Source organism: Salvelinus namaycush, chromosome 35, assembly GCF_016432855.1.
Source record: "Salvelinus namaycush isolate Seneca chromosome 35, SaNama_1.0, whole genome shotgun sequence".
NCBI lineage: Eukaryota > Metazoa > Chordata > Actinopteri > Salmoniformes > Salmonidae > Salvelinus > Salvelinus namaycush.
In genome coordinates this window covers 34,458,303-34,482,051 of record NC_052341.1, presented here as the reverse complement: position 1 = coordinate 34,482,051, position 23,749 = coordinate 34,458,303, and the positions used below count along the sequence as shown (strand labels likewise).

The window sequence follows — 23,749 nt, the reverse complement described above, 5'->3', positions numbered from 1 at the left end:
AAGCACTGGTCCACAGAGATGGTGCGATATTAGGCTATTGATGCATTTGATGGCTAGAATAATAAGGAGTTGAAGTGCTCAATTGAATTGACCTTTTAAGCTACTGAAAACGTTACTCAATGTAATTAAACCAAAACTCATTCATTATATTTAATCTTGAGCGTGTTTGAAGCGCTTTAAAGTCTCAAATTGATGACCCCGTCTTCAGAGCGGTACTGTCTTCATGGTGACAGTATCTGTGTTGATTGACAGTTACCTGATGACGTCGCCCAGCTCGTCAAAGCTCTTGGGAACAAAGGCTCCAGCTTCTCTCAGAGCTTGGTTCTTAGCCACTGCCGTTTCAAAGTCCTGATTAGCACAGGCTCCAGCATGGCCAAACTGCACCTGTAGAAGGCATCGTTGTATTCATCAATTACAAACAATCCAGACAGAATACAGGTTTAGTTTGGTTTAGGTTCTGAAATATTCAATGGCCCGTCAATATTTAAAAAAAAATAATAATATTCCACCTTTATTTAACCAGGTAGGCCAGTTGAGAACAAGTACTCATTTACATCTGCGACCTGGCCAAGATAAAGCAAAGCAGTGCGACAAACAACAGAGTTACACATGGGATAAACAAACGTACGGTCAATAACACAATAGAAAATCTGTATACATTGTGTGAAAATGAAGTAAGGAGGTAAGGCAATAAATAGGCCATAGTGGCGAAGTAATTACAATTTAGCAATTAACACTGGAGTGATAGATGTGCAGATGAGGATGACAAAGTAAAAATACTGGTGTGCAAAAGAGCAGAAAAAAACAAACAAATATGGGGATGAGGTAGGTAGTTGGTTAGATGGGCTATTTACAGATGGGCTGTGTACAATAATCGATGACAATGAGCCAATTAGGGACAATAAGGGGCAGCAGGTAGCCTGACAGTTAGACCGAAAGGTCGCTGGTTCTAATACCCGAGCAGAAAAGGTGAACAAATCTGTCGATGTGCCCTTGCGCAAGTAATGCTCTATGTAGCCAATGTTATTAAGACTTTAAACAGGTTAACATTCACAAGGCTGCAGGGCAAGATAGATTACCATAACGCATACTCAAGAGTACACAGTGACCAGCTGGCAGGTGTCTTCACAGACATTGTAGAGGTATTGTTAGAGAGGGGCGAAGATAATGATTTTTGTACCGCTACCAGACACACACACATCAGCAGAAGAGACCGACTAAAGCGTAGCCTGTTTGCCAGAGGTGCATTATTAGTTCACCAAAGGCACTGAACATAAAAGGGAGCGCAGCGCAAAGAGCAATTAGTTCAGTGTAAAGCACTGGAGGAGCTAGAAAGAGAAATTGGCTTAGCGGTTGGATCCAGGCTTGAACGTGTATTCGCCAGTCCGACAATCCTTGGTTGTTTGTTTGACAAAAGCTTGCAACAATGTTGCTAGTAATCCATGTGATCAGAGGATAGAACAATTCCAACTCATCAGGAGTAGCACGATAACAAAGGCGATCAAACGTATACGTTTTATAAACTAAACACGCTGAAACGAAGCAAGACTTCTGCAGAGTTGCACGTGCAGTCAAATCTGCCGTGTCAACCGAAACTCTACACAGAGCCGGAAGAGCCATCTTTATTTCCTCCTTCCTCACTGCTGCTGCACTCTTAAAGTGGCAGCGCACGGTGAAGGCTCATCGCAGGATTTCGCCACAACATTTTCAACCTCTCCCTGATACAGTGTGTAACACGCACATGTTTCAAACAGACCACCATAATTTATGTGGCCAAGAACTAAATTACTATTGCCCCATAGCACTCACATCAGTAGCCATGAAATGCTTTGAAAGGCTGGTCAATGCTCACAACACCACCATCATCCCAGATACCCTGGATTCACAGAAATTTGCATACTGCCACAACAGATCAACAGATGATGCAATCTCTATTGCGCTCCACACTGCCCTTTCCCACATGGACAAAAGGAACACCTTCATGAGAATGCTGTTCATTGACTACAGCTAAGCGTTCAAAAGCTTAGTGCGCTCTGAGCTCATCACTAAGCTAAGGACCCTGGGACTGAACACCTCCCACTGCAACTGGATCCTGGACTTCCTGATGGGACAGGATAGGCAACACATCTGCCACTCTGACCCTCAACACCGGGGCCCCTCAGGGGTGTGAGCTTTAGTCCCCTCCTGTACTTCCTGTTGACCCAAGGCTGTGTGGCCACACACAACTAACACCATCATTAAGTTTGCCGACGACACAACTGTGGTAGGCCTGATCACCGATGACAATGAGAGCTGGCAGTGTGGTGCCAGGACAACAACCTCTACTTCAACATCAGCAAGACAAAAGGAGCTGATTGTGGACTACAGGAAATGGAGGCCAGTGTACGCACCCCATTCACATTGGTGGGGCTGTAGTGGAGCGGGTTGAGAACTTCAAGTTCCTTGGTGTCCACATCACTAAGGATCTATCATGGTCCAAACACACCAACACAGTCAAGAAGAGGGCACGGCAATGCCTCTTCCACTTCAGAAGGCTGAAAAGATTTGGCATAGGTCCTCCGATCTATAAAAAGTTTTACAGCTGTACCATTGAGAGCATCTTGACTGGCTGTGTCACCACTTGCTACGGCAACCGTTTGGCATCCGACCGCAAGACACTACAGAGGATAGTGCGTACAGCCCAGCACATCACTCGGGTCGCGCTCCCTTACATCCAGGACCTCTATAGCAGGCGTTGTCAGAGGAATGCCCTAAAAAATACCAAAGTCATAGAGCGTTCCCTCTCCTACTGCACTGTGTCGTGTCTGGACAATCATTAAATGTGAAGACTTATTTTATCAAATCAATTCTGTAAATGTAATTATTATTGAGTAATTAAACCAATCAGGTAAACTTGAATTAACTAGGATGTTGGGGCACCACGGGAAAATGTTTAGAGTCTCCATTTCCCGAATCGACTCATCAGATACTGTCATATCTTATCGATTAGTCTTCTATTAATGTATCATTATTACCTCATCAGTTCTCATTACTGAACGTCGCAAACCCATGGATATCTGCACAAACCCTAGCCTAAATGATGAATCAGCGATACACAAATTGGCTTAATTATTTACTAACTAAATTATCACAGAAATACAAAAAACAAACAGTAGATATTGGTTACTAACACATTGTCCTTAGTGGGCTAAAATCGGTATGACGGCTTAGTAGACAAAGGAAAGGGGGTGTGGACCGCTCAAGAGCAGGAAACTCAGAAATGTCTATGAGTGTAGTTATCAGCTAACACTTTATATGAATGACAGCTTATTCGAAAAGAAATGGCAATTTACATATTTACGAGTGTATGTCTTGTTGTCTCTCTGTGGTCACCGGTCCGTCTGCTGGAGAGTCAATCGACAGAAAGTCTGGTTGTGTTCATAATGGATACGTCAGGCGTACATGGTTGTCGCATAGACAAATGTGTCATGCGGTTGTCGGTATTCTTGTCCTAGACTTACAGTGGTTCCTCCTTTAAAAGGTGCGAGCTTACGCTGCGGGATTTAGAGGTAATTTGTGGTTTAGTATGGTACCCTGCGTCACCACTTCATAGCTCCAGACCAGTGCAAGAGGGAGTTGGAGCACTGATTGTGCTTTTGGGTCCTACTGTGTCTCTAGCTGAAAGTGAATGGGAAACATAAACCTAAATATAAACTGATAATTGTGCATGACTGTTGTTACACTAAAGTTTTAATTATTTTATTAGGATTATTTTGCTTTTACTGTAGGCCACTCCTGACCGTTCACGTTGTCCAGCGCCTGAGTGGGGCAACGGCCTAAGACACTGCATCGCTGTGCAATCTGTGTTGCTACAGATGCTGGTTCAATACCCGTGCCGACCTCGACTGGGAGATCCATGAGATGACTGTAGGTTTTTCTCCCTCTAAAAACAGAAATAAATCATTCTAAATAACAAACTGGCAACAATGTCTCACCCCATGCTCAAGAACTGCCTTTTTACACTAACTTCTTATGGCTGGGGGCAGTATTGAGTAGCTTGGATGAATAAGGTGCCCAGAGTAAACTGCCTGCTACTCAGGCCCAGTTGCTAATATATGCATATTATTAGTAGATTTGGATAGAGAACACTGAAGTTTCTAAAATGGTTTGAATGATGTCTGTGAGTAAAACAGAACTCATATGGCAGACAAAAACCTGAGAAAAAATCCAACCAGGAAGTGGGAAATCAGTTTTTCCAAGTCATAGCCTATCAAATATACAGTATCTATGGGGTCATATTGCGCTTCCACTAGATGGCAACAGTCTTTAGAACCTTGTTTGATGCTTCTACTGTGAAGGATGAGGGAATAAGAGCTGATTGAGTCAAGGGTCTGGCATGAGCTGATCATGCGTGCTCCCGTGACAGTTAGCTGCGTTCCATCGCATTTCTACAGACAAAGGAATTCTCCGGTTGAAACATTATTGAAGATTTATGTTACAAACATCCGAAAGATTGATTCTATACTTCGTTTGACATGTTTCTATGAACTGTAATATTGACTGTCTGAACTTTCGCCTGGACTTGCCCGCGCCTCGTGAGTTTGGATTGTGAACTAAACGCGCAAACAAAAAGAAGGTATTTAAACATAAATTATGGACTTTATCAAACAAATCAAACATTTGTGGAACTGGGATTCCTGGGAGTGCATTCTGATGAAGATCAAAGGTAAGTGAATATTTATAAATGCTATTTCTGACCTCTGTTGACTCCACAACATGGCGGGTATCTGTATGGCTTGTTTTGTTGTCTGAGCGCTGTACTCAGATTATTGCACGGTGTGCTTTCTCGGTAAAGCTTTTTTGAAATCTGACACAGCGGTTGCATTAAGGAGAAGTAGATCTAAAATTCCATGCATAACACTTGTATCTTTTAGCAATGTTTATTATGAGTATTTCTGTAAATTGATGTGGCTCTCTGCAAAATCACCGGATGTTTTGGAACTACTGAACATAACGCGCCAATGTAAACTGATTTTTGGATATAAATATGAACTTTATCGAACAAAACATACATGTATTGTGTAACATGAAGTCCTATGAGTGTCATTTGATGAATATCAAAGGTTAGTGATTAATTTTCTCTCTATTTCTGCTTTTTGTGACTTCTCTTTGCTGGAAAAATGGCTGTGTTTTTCTGTGACTAGGTACTGACCTAACATAATCGTTTGGCGTGCTTTCGTCGTAAAGCCTTTTTGAAGTCGGACACTGTGGCTGGATTTACAACAAGTTTATCTTTAAAGTGGTGTAAAATTTGTGTATGTTTGAGGAATTTTAATTATGGGATATCTGTTGTTTTGAATTTGGCGCCGTGCAATTTCACTGGCAGTTGTTGAGGTGGGACGCTTGCGTCCCGGATATCCCAGAGAGGTTAAAAGTGGTGTAGGTCTTATTTAAAGAGCATATTGAAGTTAGAAGCAGTAGGATTTGAAGCAATAGCCAACAACTATTTTGGCACCGTTTCGCACTGCTCTGAGAGAAGCATGGGGACTGGTCTTGATAAATCAATGAGATTTACATTTTTCATTGAAACTCTGTTTGGGTATTAGTTAGACTAGAATTTGAAAATTAGGGTGTAGAAACGTTATGTCTTAGTGTAACCTTTAACTAGGCAAGTCAGTTTTGAACAAATTCTTATTTATAAGGACAGGCTACTCTTTCCTCCCCATCAGGGAATTGAAGCCCGGTATCGTATCCCGCATGTCCGCAGGACACAAAGCTGTCCAGTACTTATATATCCTCTCATGTTGTCCTGGTTTCCAATGGTTTGCAGAAGAGGATGCCTTCCTTAATTGACCCCCAATAAACATAATGGACATGTGCCAGGCCCGCCACGTCTGTTGACGCATACAGTTGAAGTCGGAAGTTTACATGCACTTAGGTAGGAGTCATTAAAATGTGTTTTTCAACCACTCCACAAATTTCATGTTAACAAACTATAGTTTTGGCAATTCGGTGAGGACATCTACTTTGTGCATGACACAAGCCATTTTTCCAACAATTGTTTACAGATTATTTCACTGTATCACAATTCCTGTGCCTTTAAACAGCTTGGAAAATTCCTGAAAATTATGTCATGGCTTTAGAAGCTTCTGATAGGATAATTGACATAATTTGAGTCAATTGGAGGTGTGCCTGTGGATGTATTTCAAGGCCGACCTTCCAACTCAGTGCCTTTTTGCTTGACATCATGGGAAAAACAGCCAAGACCTCATAAAAAAAATTGTAGACCTCCACAAGTCTGGTTCATCCTTGAGAGCAATTTCCAAACGCCTTAAGGTACCATGTTCATCTGTACAAACACCATGGGACCACGCAGCCGTCATACCGCTCAGAAAGGAGACGCATTCTGTCTCCTAGAGATGAACGTAATTTGGTGCGAAAAGTGCAAATCAATCCCAAAACAACAGCAAAGGACGTTGTGAAGATGCTGGAGGAAGCAGGTACAAAAGTATCTAATATCCGACATAACCTGAAAGGCCGCTCAGCAAGGAAGCCACTGCTCCAAAACCACCTTAAAAAAGCCAGACCACGGTTTGCTTTGCACATGGGGACAAAAATAGTATTTTTTTGAGAAATGTCCTCTGGTCTGATGAAACAAAAATAGAACTGTTTGGCCATAATGACCATTGTTATGTTTGGAGGAAAAAGGTGGAGGCTTGCAAGCCGAAGAACACCATCCCAAACGTGAAGCACGGGGGTGCTAGCATCATGTTGTGGGGGTGCTTTGCTGCAGGAGGGACTGGTGCACCTCACAAATCATCAGGAATGAAAATTATGTGGATATATTGAAGCAACATCTCAAGACATCAGTCAGGAAGTTAAAGCTTGGTGGCAAATGGGTCTTCCAAATGGACAATGACCCCAAGCATACTTCCAAAGTTGTGGCAAAATGGCTTAAGGAGAACATAGTCAAGGTATTGGAGTGGCCATCACAAAGCCCTGACCTCAAGCCTATAGAAAATATGTGGGCAGAACTGAAAAAGCGCATACGAGCAAGGAGGCCATACAAACCTGCCTCGATAACACCAGCTCTGTCAGGAGGAATGGGACAACATTCACCCAACTTATTGTGGGAAGCTTGTGGAAGGCTACCCGAAATGTTTGACCCAAGTTAAACAATGTAAAGGCAATGCTACCAAATATTAATTGAGTGTATGTAAACTTCTGACCCACTGGGAATGTGATGAAAGAAATAAAAGCTGAAATAAATCATTCTACTATTATTCTGACATTTCACATTCTTAAAATAAAGTGGTGATCATAACTGATTTAAAACAGGGAATTTTTACTTGGATTAAACGTCAGGAATTGTGAAAAACTGAGTTTAAATGTGTTTGGCTAAGGTGTATGTAAACTTCCGACTTCAACTGTATAATTCACTGGCTTGTACGCAAAGTAGTCTTATTTTTTTTTTTTTTTTTTTTTTTTTTTTTTATAAACATCTCCTGCCATTTCACTGACGCGTTGTGAAACAGTGTTGATTGATGAAGTCTGTCTGTATAGTTTTTTTAGGCGTTTTCTCCAGAATTGTCCCAGCCATATCCGTGGCAGCAGGAAGAATTAAGTCCTCCACAATTGTATGGGGCTTGCCTGTCCTAGCCACCGGTAGCTCACCATATAAGACGCTTCTAGCCCCTTCTTATTAATGGTATCTGTTGCTTTTATACATGTCTTACTACTCAAAAGTCGTCTTCATTCTCGCTCAAAAAACTCACGTGGCTTATTTTTCTAATTGTCATGTTTCGTTTCTAAATGTCTGCGCAAGAGTATGATAGTCATTTACTGACATTCAGAAGTTCAGCACTGAGGGCTTTCAACCACATTGTTGTCTTTGTGGGAAACCAACAGTGCAGAATCATCTAAAAATAGGAAAAGGTCACATGTACAGGCAGATTTCAAATAATTTATATACAACAAAGTGTACCCAGCACACTCCCTTGGGTTACCCCCCCCAGTTAAAGGTTTGGGGTTTAGACCAGGTCCCATCCACCATTAGTTTTCATCCTTACAGATAAGAGCTAACCCATTTCATAGCTAAGTTGTTAAAGCCCATGGCTTAGTTTTAAAAACAGAATCTCATGATGCACTGTATCAAATGCCTTTTGGAGATCTAACATATACTAGGCAAGTGTCGGTGGAATGGGATTTCCAAAAGCCAGATTTGAGCTCATATAGTAGGTTATGTAAGGAAATATAAATGTAAATCTGCTCGAACATAATCTTTTCCATGACCTTCGATGGAATGAGACAGGCCGATAGTTTCCATGATCCAGCATATTCCATTTTTACCCTTGCACGTTTTAGTTCACTGGGAAAAATCCCTAGTTATATGTACATACACTGCTCAAAAAAATAAAGGGAACACTTAAACAACGCAATGTAACTCCAAGTCAATCACACTTCTGTGAAATCAAACTGTCCACTTAGGAAGCAACACTGATTGACAATAAATTTCACATGCTGTTGTGCAAATGGAATAGACAAAAGGTGGAAATTATAGGCAATTAGCAAGACACCCCCAATAAAGGAGTGATTCTGCAGGTGGTGACCACAGACCACTTCTCAGTTCCTATGCTTCCTGGCTGATGTTTTGGTCACTTTTGAATGCTGGCGGTGCTCTCACTCTAGTGGTAGCATGAGACGCAGTCTACAACCCACACAAGTGGCTCAGGTAGTGCAGCTCATCCAGGATGGCACATCAAAGCGAGCTGTGGCAAGAAGGTTTGCTGTGTCTGTCAGTGTAGTGTCCAGAGCATGGAGGCGCTACCAGGAGACAGGCCAGTACATCAGGAGACGTGGAGGAGGCCGTAGGAGGGCAACAACCCAGCAGCAGGACCGCTACCTCCGCCTTTGAGCAGGAGGAGCACTGCCAGAGCCCTGCAAAATGACCTCCAGCAGGTCACAAATGTGCATATGTCTGCTCAAACGGTCAGAAACAGACTCCATGAGGGTGGTATGAGGGCCCGACGTCCACAGGTGGAGGTTGTGCTTACAGCCCAACACCGTGCAGGACGTTTGGCATTTGCCAGAGAACACCAATATTGGCAAATTCGCCACTGGCGCCCTGTGCTCTTCACAGATGAAAGCAGGTTCACACTGAGCACATGAGCACATGTGACAGAGTCTGGAGACGCCGTGGAGAACGTTCTGTTGCCTGCAACATCCTCCAGCATGACCGGTTTGGCGGTGGGTCAATCATGGTGTGGGGTGGCATTTCTTTGTGGGGCCGCACAGCCCTCCATGTGCTCGCCAGAGGTAGCCTGACTGCCATTAGGTACCGAGATGAGATCCTCAGAGCCCTCGTGAGACCATATGCTGACACATGCACATTTGTGGCCTGCTGGAGGTCATTTTGCAGGGCTCTGGCAGTGCTCCTCCTGCTCAAAGGCGGAGGTAGCGGTCCTGCTGCTGGGTTGTTGCCCTCCTACGGCCTCCTCCACATCTCCTGATGTACTGGCCTGTCTCCTGGTAGTGCCTCCATGCTCTGGACACTACGCTGACAGACACAGCAAACCTTCTTGCCACAGCTCGCTTTGATGTGCCATCCTGGATGAGCTGCACTACCTGAGCCACTTGTGTGGGTTGTAGACTGCGTCTCATGCTACCACTAGAGTGAGAGCACCGCCAGCATTCAAAAGTGACCAAAACATCAGCCAGGAAGCATAGGAACTGAGAAGTGGTCTGTGGTCACCACCTGCAGAATCACTCCTTTATTGGGGGTGTCTTGCTAATTGCCTATAATTTCCACCTTTTGTCTATTCCATTTGCACAACAACATGTGAAATTTATTGTCAATCAGTGTTGCTTCCTAAGTGGACAGTTTGATTTCACAGAAGTGTGATTGACTTGGAGTTACATTGTGTTGTTTAAGTGTTCCCTTTATTTTTTTGAGCAGTGTATTTACCTCAATTACCTGGTAACCCTGCACATCGACTCAGTACTGGTACCCCTTGTATATAGCCAAGTTATCATTACTCATTGGGTAGTTCTTAAAATGCGTATTACCGTGCTCCAAGCACGCAAATGATAGCACAGGAGGGTGGGAGTATGCGTCTAATTCAAAGTATGCGAAACATAGCACGGAGGGCACTTCTTGAATGCGTACTCAGTTTGTACATATTTCTAAGCATGCATCGATGCAAGCTTCAATGGACAGTATGCAAATAAATGACAACCACGTAAAAAATTACACAGCATTTCTTGAAATCAAAAAAGGTGGCCATTATTTGAGCTGAAGTGAGAGAAAATACAATCTGACTTGCAAATTACTATGTTGCCTGACTACAATATTAAAAATTATGTTTAGCTACATTATTACAATTCACATATAGCTAGCTGATAGTTCTGAAGTAAAATGTTTACTTATGCATATCTTGTATCTTCTCTATTGCCATTGCCCTGGCTGGAAGAAGGTTCAGTGAATGGTTAAGTCACTAGGGCTAACTGGCTAGCTAGCTAGCCACAAAGAACTGTTAGATAGCTACTCACAGAGAAGGTGGTCCAGTGAATGGGGAGAAACACATATTGTGTATCTAATATTACATGTTTTATTTTTCAATTTTTTCTCTATACCGAGTGGTAGTGCCTTTGGCCAATGGTCTCTGACCGCAAATTTTAGAGGTCCTCCTCTTGGCCGCAGGGACTAGATTTTAGTGTTTTAATGTATATTTTCTGCAATTCTTTACATTTTGCCATGCGGCTTAGAGAAAATTTGCAGTTTTAAAGCTAATTTCCTGCAATTCTACACATTTTGTCATGGCTTAGCCGTGATCTTATACCATCTGAGTAACATGTTTTATTTATTTTATATTCTCCCTGACTGTCTAGTTTTTCTTTTGGTGTTAGTTCTCAAGGATGATCTTATTTAAAAAAATATATGTAACACTGAAGACATTTTACCATATTTGTTGGGTACCATGTTGTCAGCTGGCCAACAAGTCGTTTAAAACGGCCTGCGAAATGGTTTATAAAAATACATAACATGTACACCAATTTGCGGTAGAATGCGGTTTGGGTGAGAAACTTGTGGTTTTCAGTTATGTAAAGGCGCATGTATGACTGTCATTGTGCTTCTCCTCTATGGCAGTGGCACTCAGAGGCTTACGTGACAGCGAAGCCTAGTCAGACTGGCCTGCTGGTTCTTACAGACGAAATGAAATCTACGCAACCTCTTCGCTCGCGTTGCGAGCCCCTCCAATAATTAAACACATTTAACAACAGAAACCCCATCACTGTCTGCACACCCCAGCTCGCCATTACGGCTAAATAACATTTTAAAACTGATGGAGATGCGCAGAAAGAATGGACAGAGAGAAGCAGCAGAGTAGGCTAGGCTAATTGCTGGTAAGGGGATGCGGTTGGCTGCTCACAGCTGTCACACGTGATATTGGATGAAGCACTCATTGCTCAATGGGTGTACACTCTCACTTTCATCAGACCCCACCCCTCTCCCAGAAACGTATTTTTTTTACCGATCTACGTGATTCACGATTCACCTTAAAGTGGCGAGTTTGAATCCCTGATAAGTTCTCCCTAGACACATTACCAAACCAGCCGACTGACCTCCGAGGAGAACATGGTGGCACAGGTTCCTATACACCAGCACACCACCGGCTTGGTTATCCTGCCGTCCTTGATGCCTTGACAGATCTTATACTCTTCTGTGCCTCCGATCTACACAAGGAAAGGGAGAGAGAAGAGAGAGAGGGGGGTGTTAATTTAGGGTATTTTGTAAATAGATATAAATCTTGAGGATAATTGACAAAATCTAATAGAAATATATTTCAAATATAAACATTGTAAATTATGTTTCATGAAATTGGATGATATTTGGATGAAACCATACCAAAGTATGATGATCAAAATATGAAAAAGTATCAAGTTTGATCATAAATGTATTGGTCTGTACCCTCCCCCATGTCAAACGCTTGGATTCAGGAAGTGGGATTATTAAGAGAATAAAATTAAAAAATCACTAACTAATTTTAATACACCAATGATAACATGACATTATTTTATAAGTTCCGCTGTGTAACCAACATCGGAGAAAGCGTGTTTGCAGAGGGCCGTGGTTAATATACAGTGCCTTCCGAAAGTATTCACACCCCTCGACTTTTTCCATGTTCTACAGCCTGAATTTAAGATGGATTAAAATAGAGATTTTTTTGTCACTGGCCTACAACCAATACGTCATAACATCAAAGGGGAATTATGGCAAGCCCAAATAAGTCCAGGAGTAAAAATGTGCTTAACAAGTCACAAATTGCATGGACTCACTGTGTGCAATAATAGTGTTTAACATGATTTTTGATGAATTGATCTCTGTACCCCACACATACAATTATCTGTAAAGGTCTCTCAGTCGAACAGTGAGTTTCAAACACAAAGACCAGGGATAATAATAAAGCAGACATTGAATATCCCTTTGAGCATGGTGAAGTTATTAATTACACACTTTGGATTGTGTATCAATACACCCAGTCGCTACAAAGATACAGGCGTCCTTCCTAACTCAAGTTGCCAGAGAGGAAGGATTTCACCAGTAGGCCAATGGTGACTTTAAAACAGTTAGAGTTTAATGGCTGTGATAGGAGAAAACTGAGGATGGATCAACAACATTATAGTTACTCCACAATACTAACCTAAGTGACAAAGTAAAAAGAAGGACGCCTGTACAGAATAAAAATATCCCAAAACATGCATCCTGTTTGCAACGAGGCACAAAGGTAATACTGCAAAAAATGTGGCAAACTATTAATAAGGATCCGCCCCTTTTTTTCAATTTTAAACTGAAATGACATACCCAAAACTAACTGCCTGTAGCTCAGGTCCTGAGGCAAGGATATGCATATTCTTGATACCATTTGAAAGGAAACACTTTGAAGTTAGTGGAAATGTGAAATGAAAGGAGGATAATAACACATTAGATCTGGTAAAAGATAAAGAAAAAAACATGTGTATTTTTTGTACCATCATCTTTGAAATGCAAGAGAAAGTCCATAATGTATTATTCCAGCCAAGGCACAACTTAGATTTTGGCCACTAGATGGTAGCAGTGTATGTGCAAAGTTTCAGACTGAGCCAATGAACCATTACATTTCTGTTCAAAATGTTGTATCAAGACTGCCCAAATGTGCCTAATTGGTTTATTCATCACTTTTCAAGTTCATAACTGTGCACTCTCCTCAAACAATAGCATGGTATTATTTCACTGTAATAGCTACTGTAAATTGGACAGTGCAGTTAGATGAACAAGAATTTAAGCTTTCTGCCAATATCAGATCTGTTTATGTCCTGGGAAATGTTACTTTCAACCTGTGCGTTATATAGCGAGTGCGCTCACTCTGGTATTGGCACGTGCGCTCTAGCCAACAGCTTGCGAGTAAAGTACATGTCGCAAGGAACATTTTGGATGGAAACCTGGCTATTGATGCAATTTCAATGTTGTTTGAGATGCTTTGTGTATCACCAAATTTGCTTGAGACGATTTTACTGTCAGCATTTGACTCACTGCATCGACATAGGCCTTGCAAAGAGCTGTCAGTCAAGGCAACCACCCAACTCAACCTGTCTTTTCAAACTTCCTGGTAGTTAGCCATAAGAGAAAGTACCTTTTCTCAAATTTTGAGCATTTCTATCCCCCCAAAATATTATGGGTGATATTTTAGTCCCTCAAAAAGCTATTTTAACTGAAAATGAGAATGACTGTTCTGGACCTGTAAGACATTATTCAGCTATTAGAAGCAACGCTGGTAAAACAAGTTGGTAGTGCCAATAAAAGGCTCACCTCTCCAAGCATCACGATCATCTTCACTTCTGGAGTGTCCTGGTAGCGGAGCACATGGTCCATGAACGTTGAGCCTGGATACCTACAGGTCAATGCAAATGGTGCTTTAGTAGAGGAACTTGTTTTAAAGAAAAAGTAGAAGTTATTAGATTATCATCGAGACCAGGATGTCTTGCTCCCAGACAGACTAAACAACTTCTTTGCTCGCTTTGAGGACAATACAGTGCCACTGACACGGCCCGCTACCAAAACCTGGACTCTCCTTCACTGCAGCCGACGTGAGTAAAACATTTAAACGTGTTAACCCTCGCAAGGCTGCAGGCCCAGACGGCATCCCCAGCCGCGTCCTCAGAGCATGCGCAGACCAGCTGGCTGGTGTGTTTACGGACATATTCAATCATTCCTTATCCCAATCTGCTGTTCCCAAATGCTTCAAGAGGGCCACCATTGTTTCTGTTCCCAAGAAAGCTAAGGTAACTGAGCTAAACAACTTCCGTCCCGTAGCACTCACTTCCGTCATCATGAAGCGCTTTGAGAGACTAGTCAAGGACCATATCACCTCCACCCTACCTAACACCCTAGACCCACTCCAATTTGCTTACCGCTCCAATAGGTCCACAGACGATGCAATCGCAACCACACAGCCCTAACCCATCTGGACAAGAGGAATACCTATGTGAGAATGCTGTTCATCGACTACAGCTCAGCATTTAACACCATAGTACCCTCCAAACTCGTCATCAAGCTCGAGACCCTGGGTCTCGACCCCGCCCTGTGCAACTGGGTACTGGACTTCCTGACGGGCCGCCCCCAGGTGGTGAGGGTAGGTAACAACATGGGTGCGTTCTGAGCCCTCTCCTGTACTCCCTGTTCACCCACGACTGCGTGGCCATGCACGCCTCCAACTCAATCATCAAGTTTGCAGACGACACTACAGTGGTAGGCTTGATTACCAACAACGACGAGACGGCCTACAGGGAGGAGGTGAGGGCCCTCGGAGTGTGGTGTCAGGAAAATAACCTCACACTCAATGACAACAAAACAAAGGAGATGATTGTGGACTTCAGGAAACAGCAGAGGGAGTACCCCCCTATCCACATCGACGGGACAGTAGTTTAGAGGGTAGTAAGTTTTAAGTTCCTCGGCGTACACATCACGGACAAACTGAATTGGTCCACCCACACAGACAGCGTTGTGAAGAAGGAGCAGCAGCGCCTCTTCAACCTCAGGAGGCTGAAGAAATTCGGCTTGTCACCAAAAGCACTCAAGCTTCTGCAGATGCACAATCAAGAGCATCCTGTCGGGCTGTATCACCGCCTGGTACGGCAACTGCTCCGCCCACAACCGTTAGGCTCTTCTGATGGTAGTGAGGTCTGCACAACGCATCACCGGGGACAAACTACCCGCCCTCCAGGACACGTACACCACCCGATGTCACAGGAAGGCCATAAAGATCATCAAGGACAACAACCACCTGAGCCACTGCCTGTTCACCCCGCTATCATCCAGAAGGCGAGGTCAGTACAGGTGCAGTACAGGGACCGAGAGACTGAAAAACAGCTTCTATCTCAAGGCCATCGGACTGTTAAACAGCCACCACTAACATTGAGTGGCTGCTGCCAACATACTGACTCAACTCTAGCCACTTTAATAATGTAAAACATGTATCACTAGCCACTTTAAACAATGCCACTTAATATAATGTTTACATACCCTACATTACTCATCTCATATGTGTATACTGTACTCGATACCATCTACTGCATCTTGCCTATGCCGTTCTGTACCATCACTCATTCATATATTTTTATGTACATATTCTTCATTCCTTTATACTTGTGTGTATAAGGTAGCTGTTGTGAAATTGTTAGGTTAGAATACTCGTTGGTTATTACTGCATTGTCAGAACTAGAAGCACAAGCATTTCACTACACTCGCATTAACATCTGCTAATCATGTGTATGTGACAAATACAATTTGATTACATAACCACCTTACTATTATAGTAAAAACTTTGGCTTCTATTGACAAAGCTTCTCAGAGTAGGAGTGCTGATCTAGGATCAGGTCCCACCTAAATCATTATCATTTTAAAGGCAAAACCTATCGTAGATCAGTACTCCTGCTCTGAGATGCTTTGAGAATACATGCCCTGAATGATAGCTCCAGTGAAATAAAGTGGATCCCTTCATCCCTATTGGACTGGATTCTCTAGTTCGCCATTTGCCCTCTGACCTCTCCTCTTCCTAATCTTCCTCACCGGTCACCTCCGATGGCCACGCCCTCGTAGACGCCATCTGTAGTGTGGGAGACGATGTTGTTGAGCTCGTTGGACATGCCTCCTGAGCGAGACACGTAGGCCACGCTGCCTGGCCGGTACAGATTGGAGGCCAAGATGTTGTCCAGCATTCCGCCCGTGTTCCCGATCTTGAAGCAGCCGGGTTTGATGCCTCCCACCTGGTTAGAACACATAGAGGAGTGATGAGGTTAGGCATGGGTTGTTATGCTCTCTTCAGGGACCAGCGATGTCAGTGAGACACAATGACAAACACACATGTTAATGCTCACAAACAGTAAAATGCAGCCATATTCTGTTTCAATATCGCATGTTATTAGTGAAGTGCTTACCGTGGCTGGGCCGATGATTGTGACGCCGTTCTCATCTGCCCTCTTGATCAGCTTCCTTGTCTGGGCTTCAGGGATGCCCTCAGCTATGATGGCAATGGTGTGGATCTGGAGTAACAAAAGTAAATTCATTATTAAGATCATTCGAACAAGTAAGGTCAACATGTCCTTGAATGATAAGGGACATAACTGCTTGGTCTAAGACATTGGCCATAAACAGCTTTCTATTTTGCTAATAGTATTTATGCACCTTTTACGTCAAATTAGTGTTGTTAATATTAACCTTACTCACCACCAGCAAATCTACGTTAACAGTCAGTACCAATAAACTAGAAAACCTCAGCTATTATGGTTGAAGATTGACAGTTACTTCCTGTGTCAGAGTAGGTGATATAACTCTGCAAGGCTACGTTAGCTTCTACAAGAACCATCGATACACATGTATATCCTTGGATGTGGAGTTTGACTATATTTTTCATTATAAGGCTACCCCCCAGCCTATCGCCGACAAGGGAAGCCATAACTTGAGAAAAAGCTTAATAAATAGAAACATTGAACAAAATAAGCCGTACCTGTGAGTACTGCATGGTTTCCATGGTGCTGTCAAAGGCGGAGCGTAGCGAGGCAAAGCTTATAAGCACGTCCACTTCGGGGTGCTTTTTCATGGCGTCGGCCATGTTCTTATAAACAGGAATCAGGATCTCCTTGTGGCCCCAGTAGAACTTCTGCTTGTGATCCCCGCTGAGAACAGTCACACATAGCTACATTAATAAACACACCAATTATTACCAGTCTGATCACAAACATTATTATTCAAATTACTTCAACTGGATTAACAATTAGTATTCTAAGGATATATTCTTTCAGTTCATTAGAGTCCATTTTGGATTTGGAAACAAAGATGGATTACCAAGTGCATTAGTAATTAGTCTGGTTGATGCGGGAGATGTGACAAGAATACACGTAGGAACTCCTTCAAAACGGTTGGAAAAGCATTCCAGCTGAAGCTGTTTGAGAGAACGCCAAGCTGTCATAAAAGGCAAAGGGTGACTACATTTTTACATTTACATTTTTAGTCATTTAGCAGATGCTCTTATCCAGAGCGACTTACAGTAGAGTGCATACATTTTATTACATTTTTTACATACTGAGACAAGGATATCCCTACCGGCCAATCCCTCCCTAACCCCTAACCCAGACGACGCTATGCCAATTGTGCGTCGCCCCACGGACCTCCCGGTTGCGGCCGGCTGCGACAGAGACTGGGCGTGAACCCAGAGACTCTGGTGGCGCAGATAGCACTGCGATGCAGTGCCCTAGACCACTGCGCCACCCGGGAGACTACTTTGATGAATCTCAAATATATTTTGATTTAACACTTTTTTGGTTACTACATGATTCCATGTGTGTTATTCCATAGTTTATGTCTTCACTATTATTCTACAATGTAGAAAATAGAAATAAAGAAAAACCCTGCAATGAGTAGGTGTGTGTCAACTTTTGACTGGTACTATGTATTAACGTATCATGATAAAAAATTGTATTAAAGCCACGAGACGTGAATGGCCAACATTTCACTCAAACATAGGATTAGATTCTCTCTTGCTTCAGCTCAAAAATAGCGGCCATACTTTGGAATAGCATGACCATTATCTCCACTCTGATTGGAGGATTCCTACAAATTGCACACTAGGTGGCGCTGCCGATCAAGTTTCCCCAGATAATAAAGGCCATGACAATTTTTGGGGGGTGATATTGCCACACAATGTTGCCAGCCCAGCAGTGGTTACTGCAACTATTTGATATTGAAAATGAGCAGCTTTTTATTATCTGGGGAATCCCGATCGGCAGTGCCACCTAGTGGGCAATTTTTAGGAATCCTCCAATCAGAGCGCAGAAACATGCCGACCGTTTTTGAGCTAATTGAGAGAAAATCAACACCTATGTTGGAGTGAAATGTTGCCCATCTCATATGTGGCTTCACTATAATATTTTATCATTATATGTTACACACACACATACACACATACCTACCATTACATACAGTGTTCAGTTTGTAATGTTCAACTGCCGAAAATATCCACAGTGGTGCGCATGCTAATCGATTAGCTTGCTACCTGAAAGCCATGCTAAGTCAATGGGACAAACAGGCTAATTCACAAGCTAGCTATATCCCTTTTGTGTTTTAGTTCGTTTTTTTGTACGTTTAACTAGCTGGCTAGCTTGATGAATACCGTTTGCTAAATCTATTCATCCTTGGCTCTAATTTGTATAAACCTTGCTGTCTCTCTGACATTTGCAACATTGTTTCAATAGGGCTTGGGAGTCGGAACCAGACAGGCAGGCAGCGTTTCTCAGCCGGTCAAAATCTGGCATAATTTGTATGGATATATACAAAGAAAAGTCAAACGAATTCAACTGCAGCTAGATTGCATACTTTTTCCCCCTTTTATCTTTGACCATCATTCTCTCTCTGACACAGCAACTCCACTCCCACTTGTCTCCAATTCCACATACCAACCCTCAGCCCATCCCATCCATCTCTGCTGGCCACCCACTTCGGATTTCTACGCAACTTTCTATCTTTCAACTATGCGACGTACAATTTCTAATCTAATCGAATAGAATCCACAGATTGCGAGTTGAAGATAAATACTTTTAATAAGAGTATTAGTAATTGACTGACCTGGTCTCTCCAGATCTCCTAACAGTACTATTTCTATGGTCAATTTTAGATCAATGCTATACATTTTCAGCCATTCCTGAACCTGAGACCAGAAACAGGCTACCTGAGGGCAATACCAAAATAAATGGTCTATTGATTCTGTATCCTCACAACAAAATCTGCAGAGCTTCGATGATTTCATGCCTCAAATATTCAAAATTTTGTTGGTTGCAAGAAATCTATATAACAATTTTAGCTGAGAAGCACGAAATCTTGGTGCACGATATCTAAGGAAGTCTCAAGGTTTTGGTAGCCTGAGGTAGAGTATCTCATGATAAGCTGAAGACCACACTATTTACGAAGAGAGTTTCCATCTATATTCTTCGAAGCTGTCTATTTACCACCACAAACCGATGCTGGCACTAAGACCGCACTCAATGAGCTACATTCCGCCATAAGCAAACAGGAAAACGCTCATCCAGAGGCGGCTCTCGTAGAGGCCGGGGACTTTAATGTACGGAAACTTAAATCCGTTTCACCAAATTTCTACCAGCATGTTAAATGTGCAACCAGAGGGGGGAGGAGAAAAAAATAATAAAAAAAATAAAAAAAACTCTAGACCACCTTTACTCCACACACACAGACGCATACAAAGCTTTCCCTCGCCCTCCATTTGGCAAATCTGACCACAATTCTCTCCTCCTGATTCCTGCTTACAATCAAAAACTAAATCAAGAAATCACCAGTGACTCAGTCAATAAAACAGTGGTTAGATGAAGCAGATACTAAGCTACAGGACTGTTTTGTAAGCACAGACTGGAATATATTCAGTGATTCTTCCGATGGCATTGAGGAGTACACCACATCGGTCACTGGCTTCATCAATAAGTGCATCGATGACGTCATCCACACAGTGACTGTACGTACATACCCCAACCAGAAGCCATGGATTACAGGCAACATCAGCACAAAGCTAAAGGGTAGAGCTGCCTCTCTTTCAAGGAGCGGGACTCATAAGAAATCCCGCTATGCCCTCCGACGAACCATCAAACAGACAAAGTGTCAATACAGGACGAAATCATACTACACTGGCTCCGACACTCGTCGGATGTGGCAGGGCTTGCAAACTATTACAGACTACAATGGGAAGCACAGTCACGAGCTGCCCAGTGACACGAGCCAACCAGACAAGCTAAATTACTTCTATGCTTGCTTCGAGGCAAGTAACACTGAAACATGCATGAGAGCATCAGCTGTTCCGGATGACTGTGTGAACACGCTCTCCGTAACCGATGTGAGTAAGACCTTTAAACAGGTCAACATTCACAAGGCCGCAGGGCCAGATAGATTACCAGGACGCGTACTCCGAGCATGCGCTGAGCAACATTTTCAACCTCTCCCTGTCGGAGTCTGTAATACCAACATGTTTCAAGCAGACCACCATTGTCCCTGTGCCCAAGAACACGAAGGTAACATGTCTAAATGACTACCGACCCGTATCACTCACGTCTGTAGCCATGAAGTGCTTTGAAAGGCTGGTCATAGCCCACATAAACACCATCAACCCAGAAACCCAAGACCCACTCCAATTTGCATACCACCACAACAGCTCCACCGATGATGTAATCTCTATTGCACTCCACACTGCCCTTTCCTACCTGGACAAAAGGAACACATATATGCTATTCATTGACAACATAGTGCCCTCAAAGCTCATCACTAAGCTAAGGACCGTGGGACTAAACACCTCTGCAACTGGATCCTGGACGTCCTGACGGGCAGCCCCCAGGTGGTAAAGGTAGGTAACGCCACATCCGCCCCTCTGATCCTCAACATGGGGGCCCCTCAGGGGTGCGTGCTCAGTACCCTCCTGTACTGAGCAGGCACGACTCCCCCAACATCATTAAGTTTGCTGATGACAACAGTGGTACAAGCATTTCGCTACACCCACAATAACATCTGCTGAACACGTACGTGTAAGTGACCAATAAATGTTGATTTGATAGGCCTGATCACCGACAACGATGAGACAGCCTATAGGGAGGAGGTCAGAGACCTGGCCGTGTGGTGCCAGGACAACAACCTCTCCCTCAACATGATCAAGACAAAGGAGATGATTGTGGACTACAGGAAAAGGAGGATAGAGCACATCCCCATTCTCATCGGCGAATGGGGGCGAATGAGAGTGGAATGAGTCAGAGGTCTGCCAGCAGCCACAAGCTGCCCATGCTCTGACCATGTGCGTTCACATGAGAGTTTGCTCCCGTTCCATTTGGTTTTCTGAAGACAAAGGAGTTATCCGGTTGGAACATTATTGAAGAATTATGTCAAAAACATCCTAAAGATTGATTCAATACTTCGTTTGTCATGTTTTTACGGACTGTAATATAACTTTTTAAACTTTTCGTCCGTACTTTGATGGACTTGCCCGCGCGTCGTGAGTTTGGAAAGTGTACTGAATGCTAGAACAACAAGGAGGAATTTAGACATAAATGATGGACATTATCGAACAAAACAAACATTTCTTGTGGAACTGGGATTCCTGGAAGTGCATTCTGATGAAGATCATCAAAGGTAAGTGAATGTTTATAATGATATTTCTGACTTCTGTTGACTGAAAAATATGGCGGATATATTTGTGTCTTGATTGGGCTCTGAGCGCCGACTCAGATTATTGCATGGTTTGCTTTTTCCGTAAAGCTTTTTTGAAATCTGACACAGCGGTTGCATTAACCTCTCTTGGGTACGTGAGACGTTAGCGTCCCACCTCTTCAACAGCCAGTGAAACTGCTGGGCACCAAATTCAAATACAGAAATACTCATTATAAAAATTCAGAAAACAAAACATATTTTACATAGGTTTAAAGATGAACTTCTTGTGAATCCAACCACGGTGTCAGATTTAAAAAATGCTTTACGGCGAAAGCATACCTTACGATTATTTGAGAACATAGCCCAGAGGACATATCAATACAAACAGTAACCAGCCAAGTAGAACAGTTACACAAGTCAGAAATAGAGATAAAATTAATCCCTTACCTTTGATGATCTTCATATGGTTGCACTCAGCAGACATTCATTTACTCAATAAATGTTCCTTTTGTTCGATAAAGTCTCTTTATATCCAAAAACCTCCATTTTTTTGCGCGTTTTCTTCAGTAATCCACAGGCTCAAACGCAGTCAAAGCAGGCAGACAAAAAAATCCTAATTGTATCCGCAAAGTTCATAGAAACATGTTTAACGATGTTTATATTCAATCCTCCGGTTGTTTTTAGCCTAAATAATCGATAATATTTCAACCGGACAATAACGTTGTCAATATAAAATGTAAACAAGAAAGGCACTCTCTCGGTCTCGCGCATGAAAAAGCTCTGTGACACTTTAGGGTCCACTCATTCAGACTGCTCTTACTTCCTAATTTTTCATAATACAAGCCTGAAGCAATTTCTAAAGACTGTTGACATCTAGTGGAAGGCATAGGAACTGCAAGTTGAGTCCTAAGTCAATGGATACTGTAATGGCATTGAATAGAAAACTACAAAACCACAAACAAAAACTACTTTCCGAATTGATTTTTCTCAAATCAGTTCTGTTATACTCACAGACACTATTTTAACAGTTTTGGAAACTTTAGAGTGTTTTCTATCCAAATCTACCAGTTATATGCATAACATGCACATCTTCTGGGCCCGAGAAGCAGGCAGTTTAATTTGGGCGTGCTTTTCATCCAAAATTCCAAATGCTACCCCCTACCCTAGAGAAGTTGATAACTTCTTGTCAATAGGGGGAGCACTGTTAGCACTATTTTTTTCTTGGTGTTCCCAAATTAAACTGCCTCGTACTCAATTCTTGCTCGTACAATATGCATATTATTATTAGTATTGGATAGAAAACACTCTAGTTTCTAAAACTGTTTGAATTATGTCTGTAAGTGAAACAGAACTGGACTTAGAGCAATTTCCCTATGTGGAGTTGAGAATGCAGATTTTTCCAAACCTGTTCTCAGACCTGTGTATAACTTTGCCTGTCTTCTATTGGTTGAGATGCACTGCATACGCCTTCCCCTGGGTGTCAGCGAATAGAGGGCCTTGAAATGGAGTCTCTACGCAGTTCAGAAAGTCTATAAATTGATTGGAATCGATGTGTCCTTCCTTTTGATTCTCTGCGCTGACGCACCGAGGACCTTGGAATGTCGTTTTAGAAGCTCCCGTTTTAGCTTCTAGTTATATCCGGCTCTGTTTTTATTCGATATAGGCTTTAAAGACATCATAATCTTGTTATTTTAAACCGATTTATATCAGTTTATGTCAGTATATTGCGATTTTCGGGGCATTTCATTTTCTGCCGTTGTAGGAAGTTGGGTCTCTCTCTCTCGCATGCCATTGTGTACTGCTAATTGCAACGTGGAAGAAAACATTCTCCAACCCAGCAACGATTCTTTTGGACAAAGGACACCTATACCAAGATTCTGTTGGGAGTTCATCAAAAAGTAGGAACTATTTATGCTGATAATTCGTTGTTCTGTTGAAAAAAGTAAAATGCATAAGACACCATTATTTGCAGTGTAGCCTTGCGTTATCGCACCCTGTATTGCACCCTGTATTGCACAGTAACGTTAATTTTAAAAATGTAAT

General features: G+C 42.6%; 1 protein-coding gene across 2 annotated transcripts in view; it reads right to left on the bottom strand.

The window, feature by feature from the left end:
• The window catches only part of LOC120029513 (ATP-citrate synthase-like), a 111,002-nt gene that overhangs the window by 32,805 nt on the left and 54,448 nt on the right, over nucleotides 1–23,749 (bottom strand). For both annotated transcript variants that reach the window (XM_038974768.1, XM_038974769.1), the window contains exons 15-20: nucleotides 17,022–17,190; nucleotides 16,453–16,557; nucleotides 16,085–16,281; nucleotides 13,826–13,907; nucleotides 11,602–11,712; nucleotides 257–384 (exon numbers count right to left, since the gene is read on the bottom strand). In XM_038974768.1, coding sequence (XP_038830696.1) covers nucleotides 257–384; nucleotides 11,602–11,712; nucleotides 13,826–13,907; nucleotides 16,085–16,281; nucleotides 16,453–16,557; nucleotides 17,022–17,190 — 792 coding nt within the window. The remainder of the gene's footprint in view (nucleotides 1–256; nucleotides 385–11,601; nucleotides 11,713–13,825; nucleotides 13,908–16,084; nucleotides 16,282–16,452; nucleotides 16,558–17,021; nucleotides 17,191–23,749) is intronic.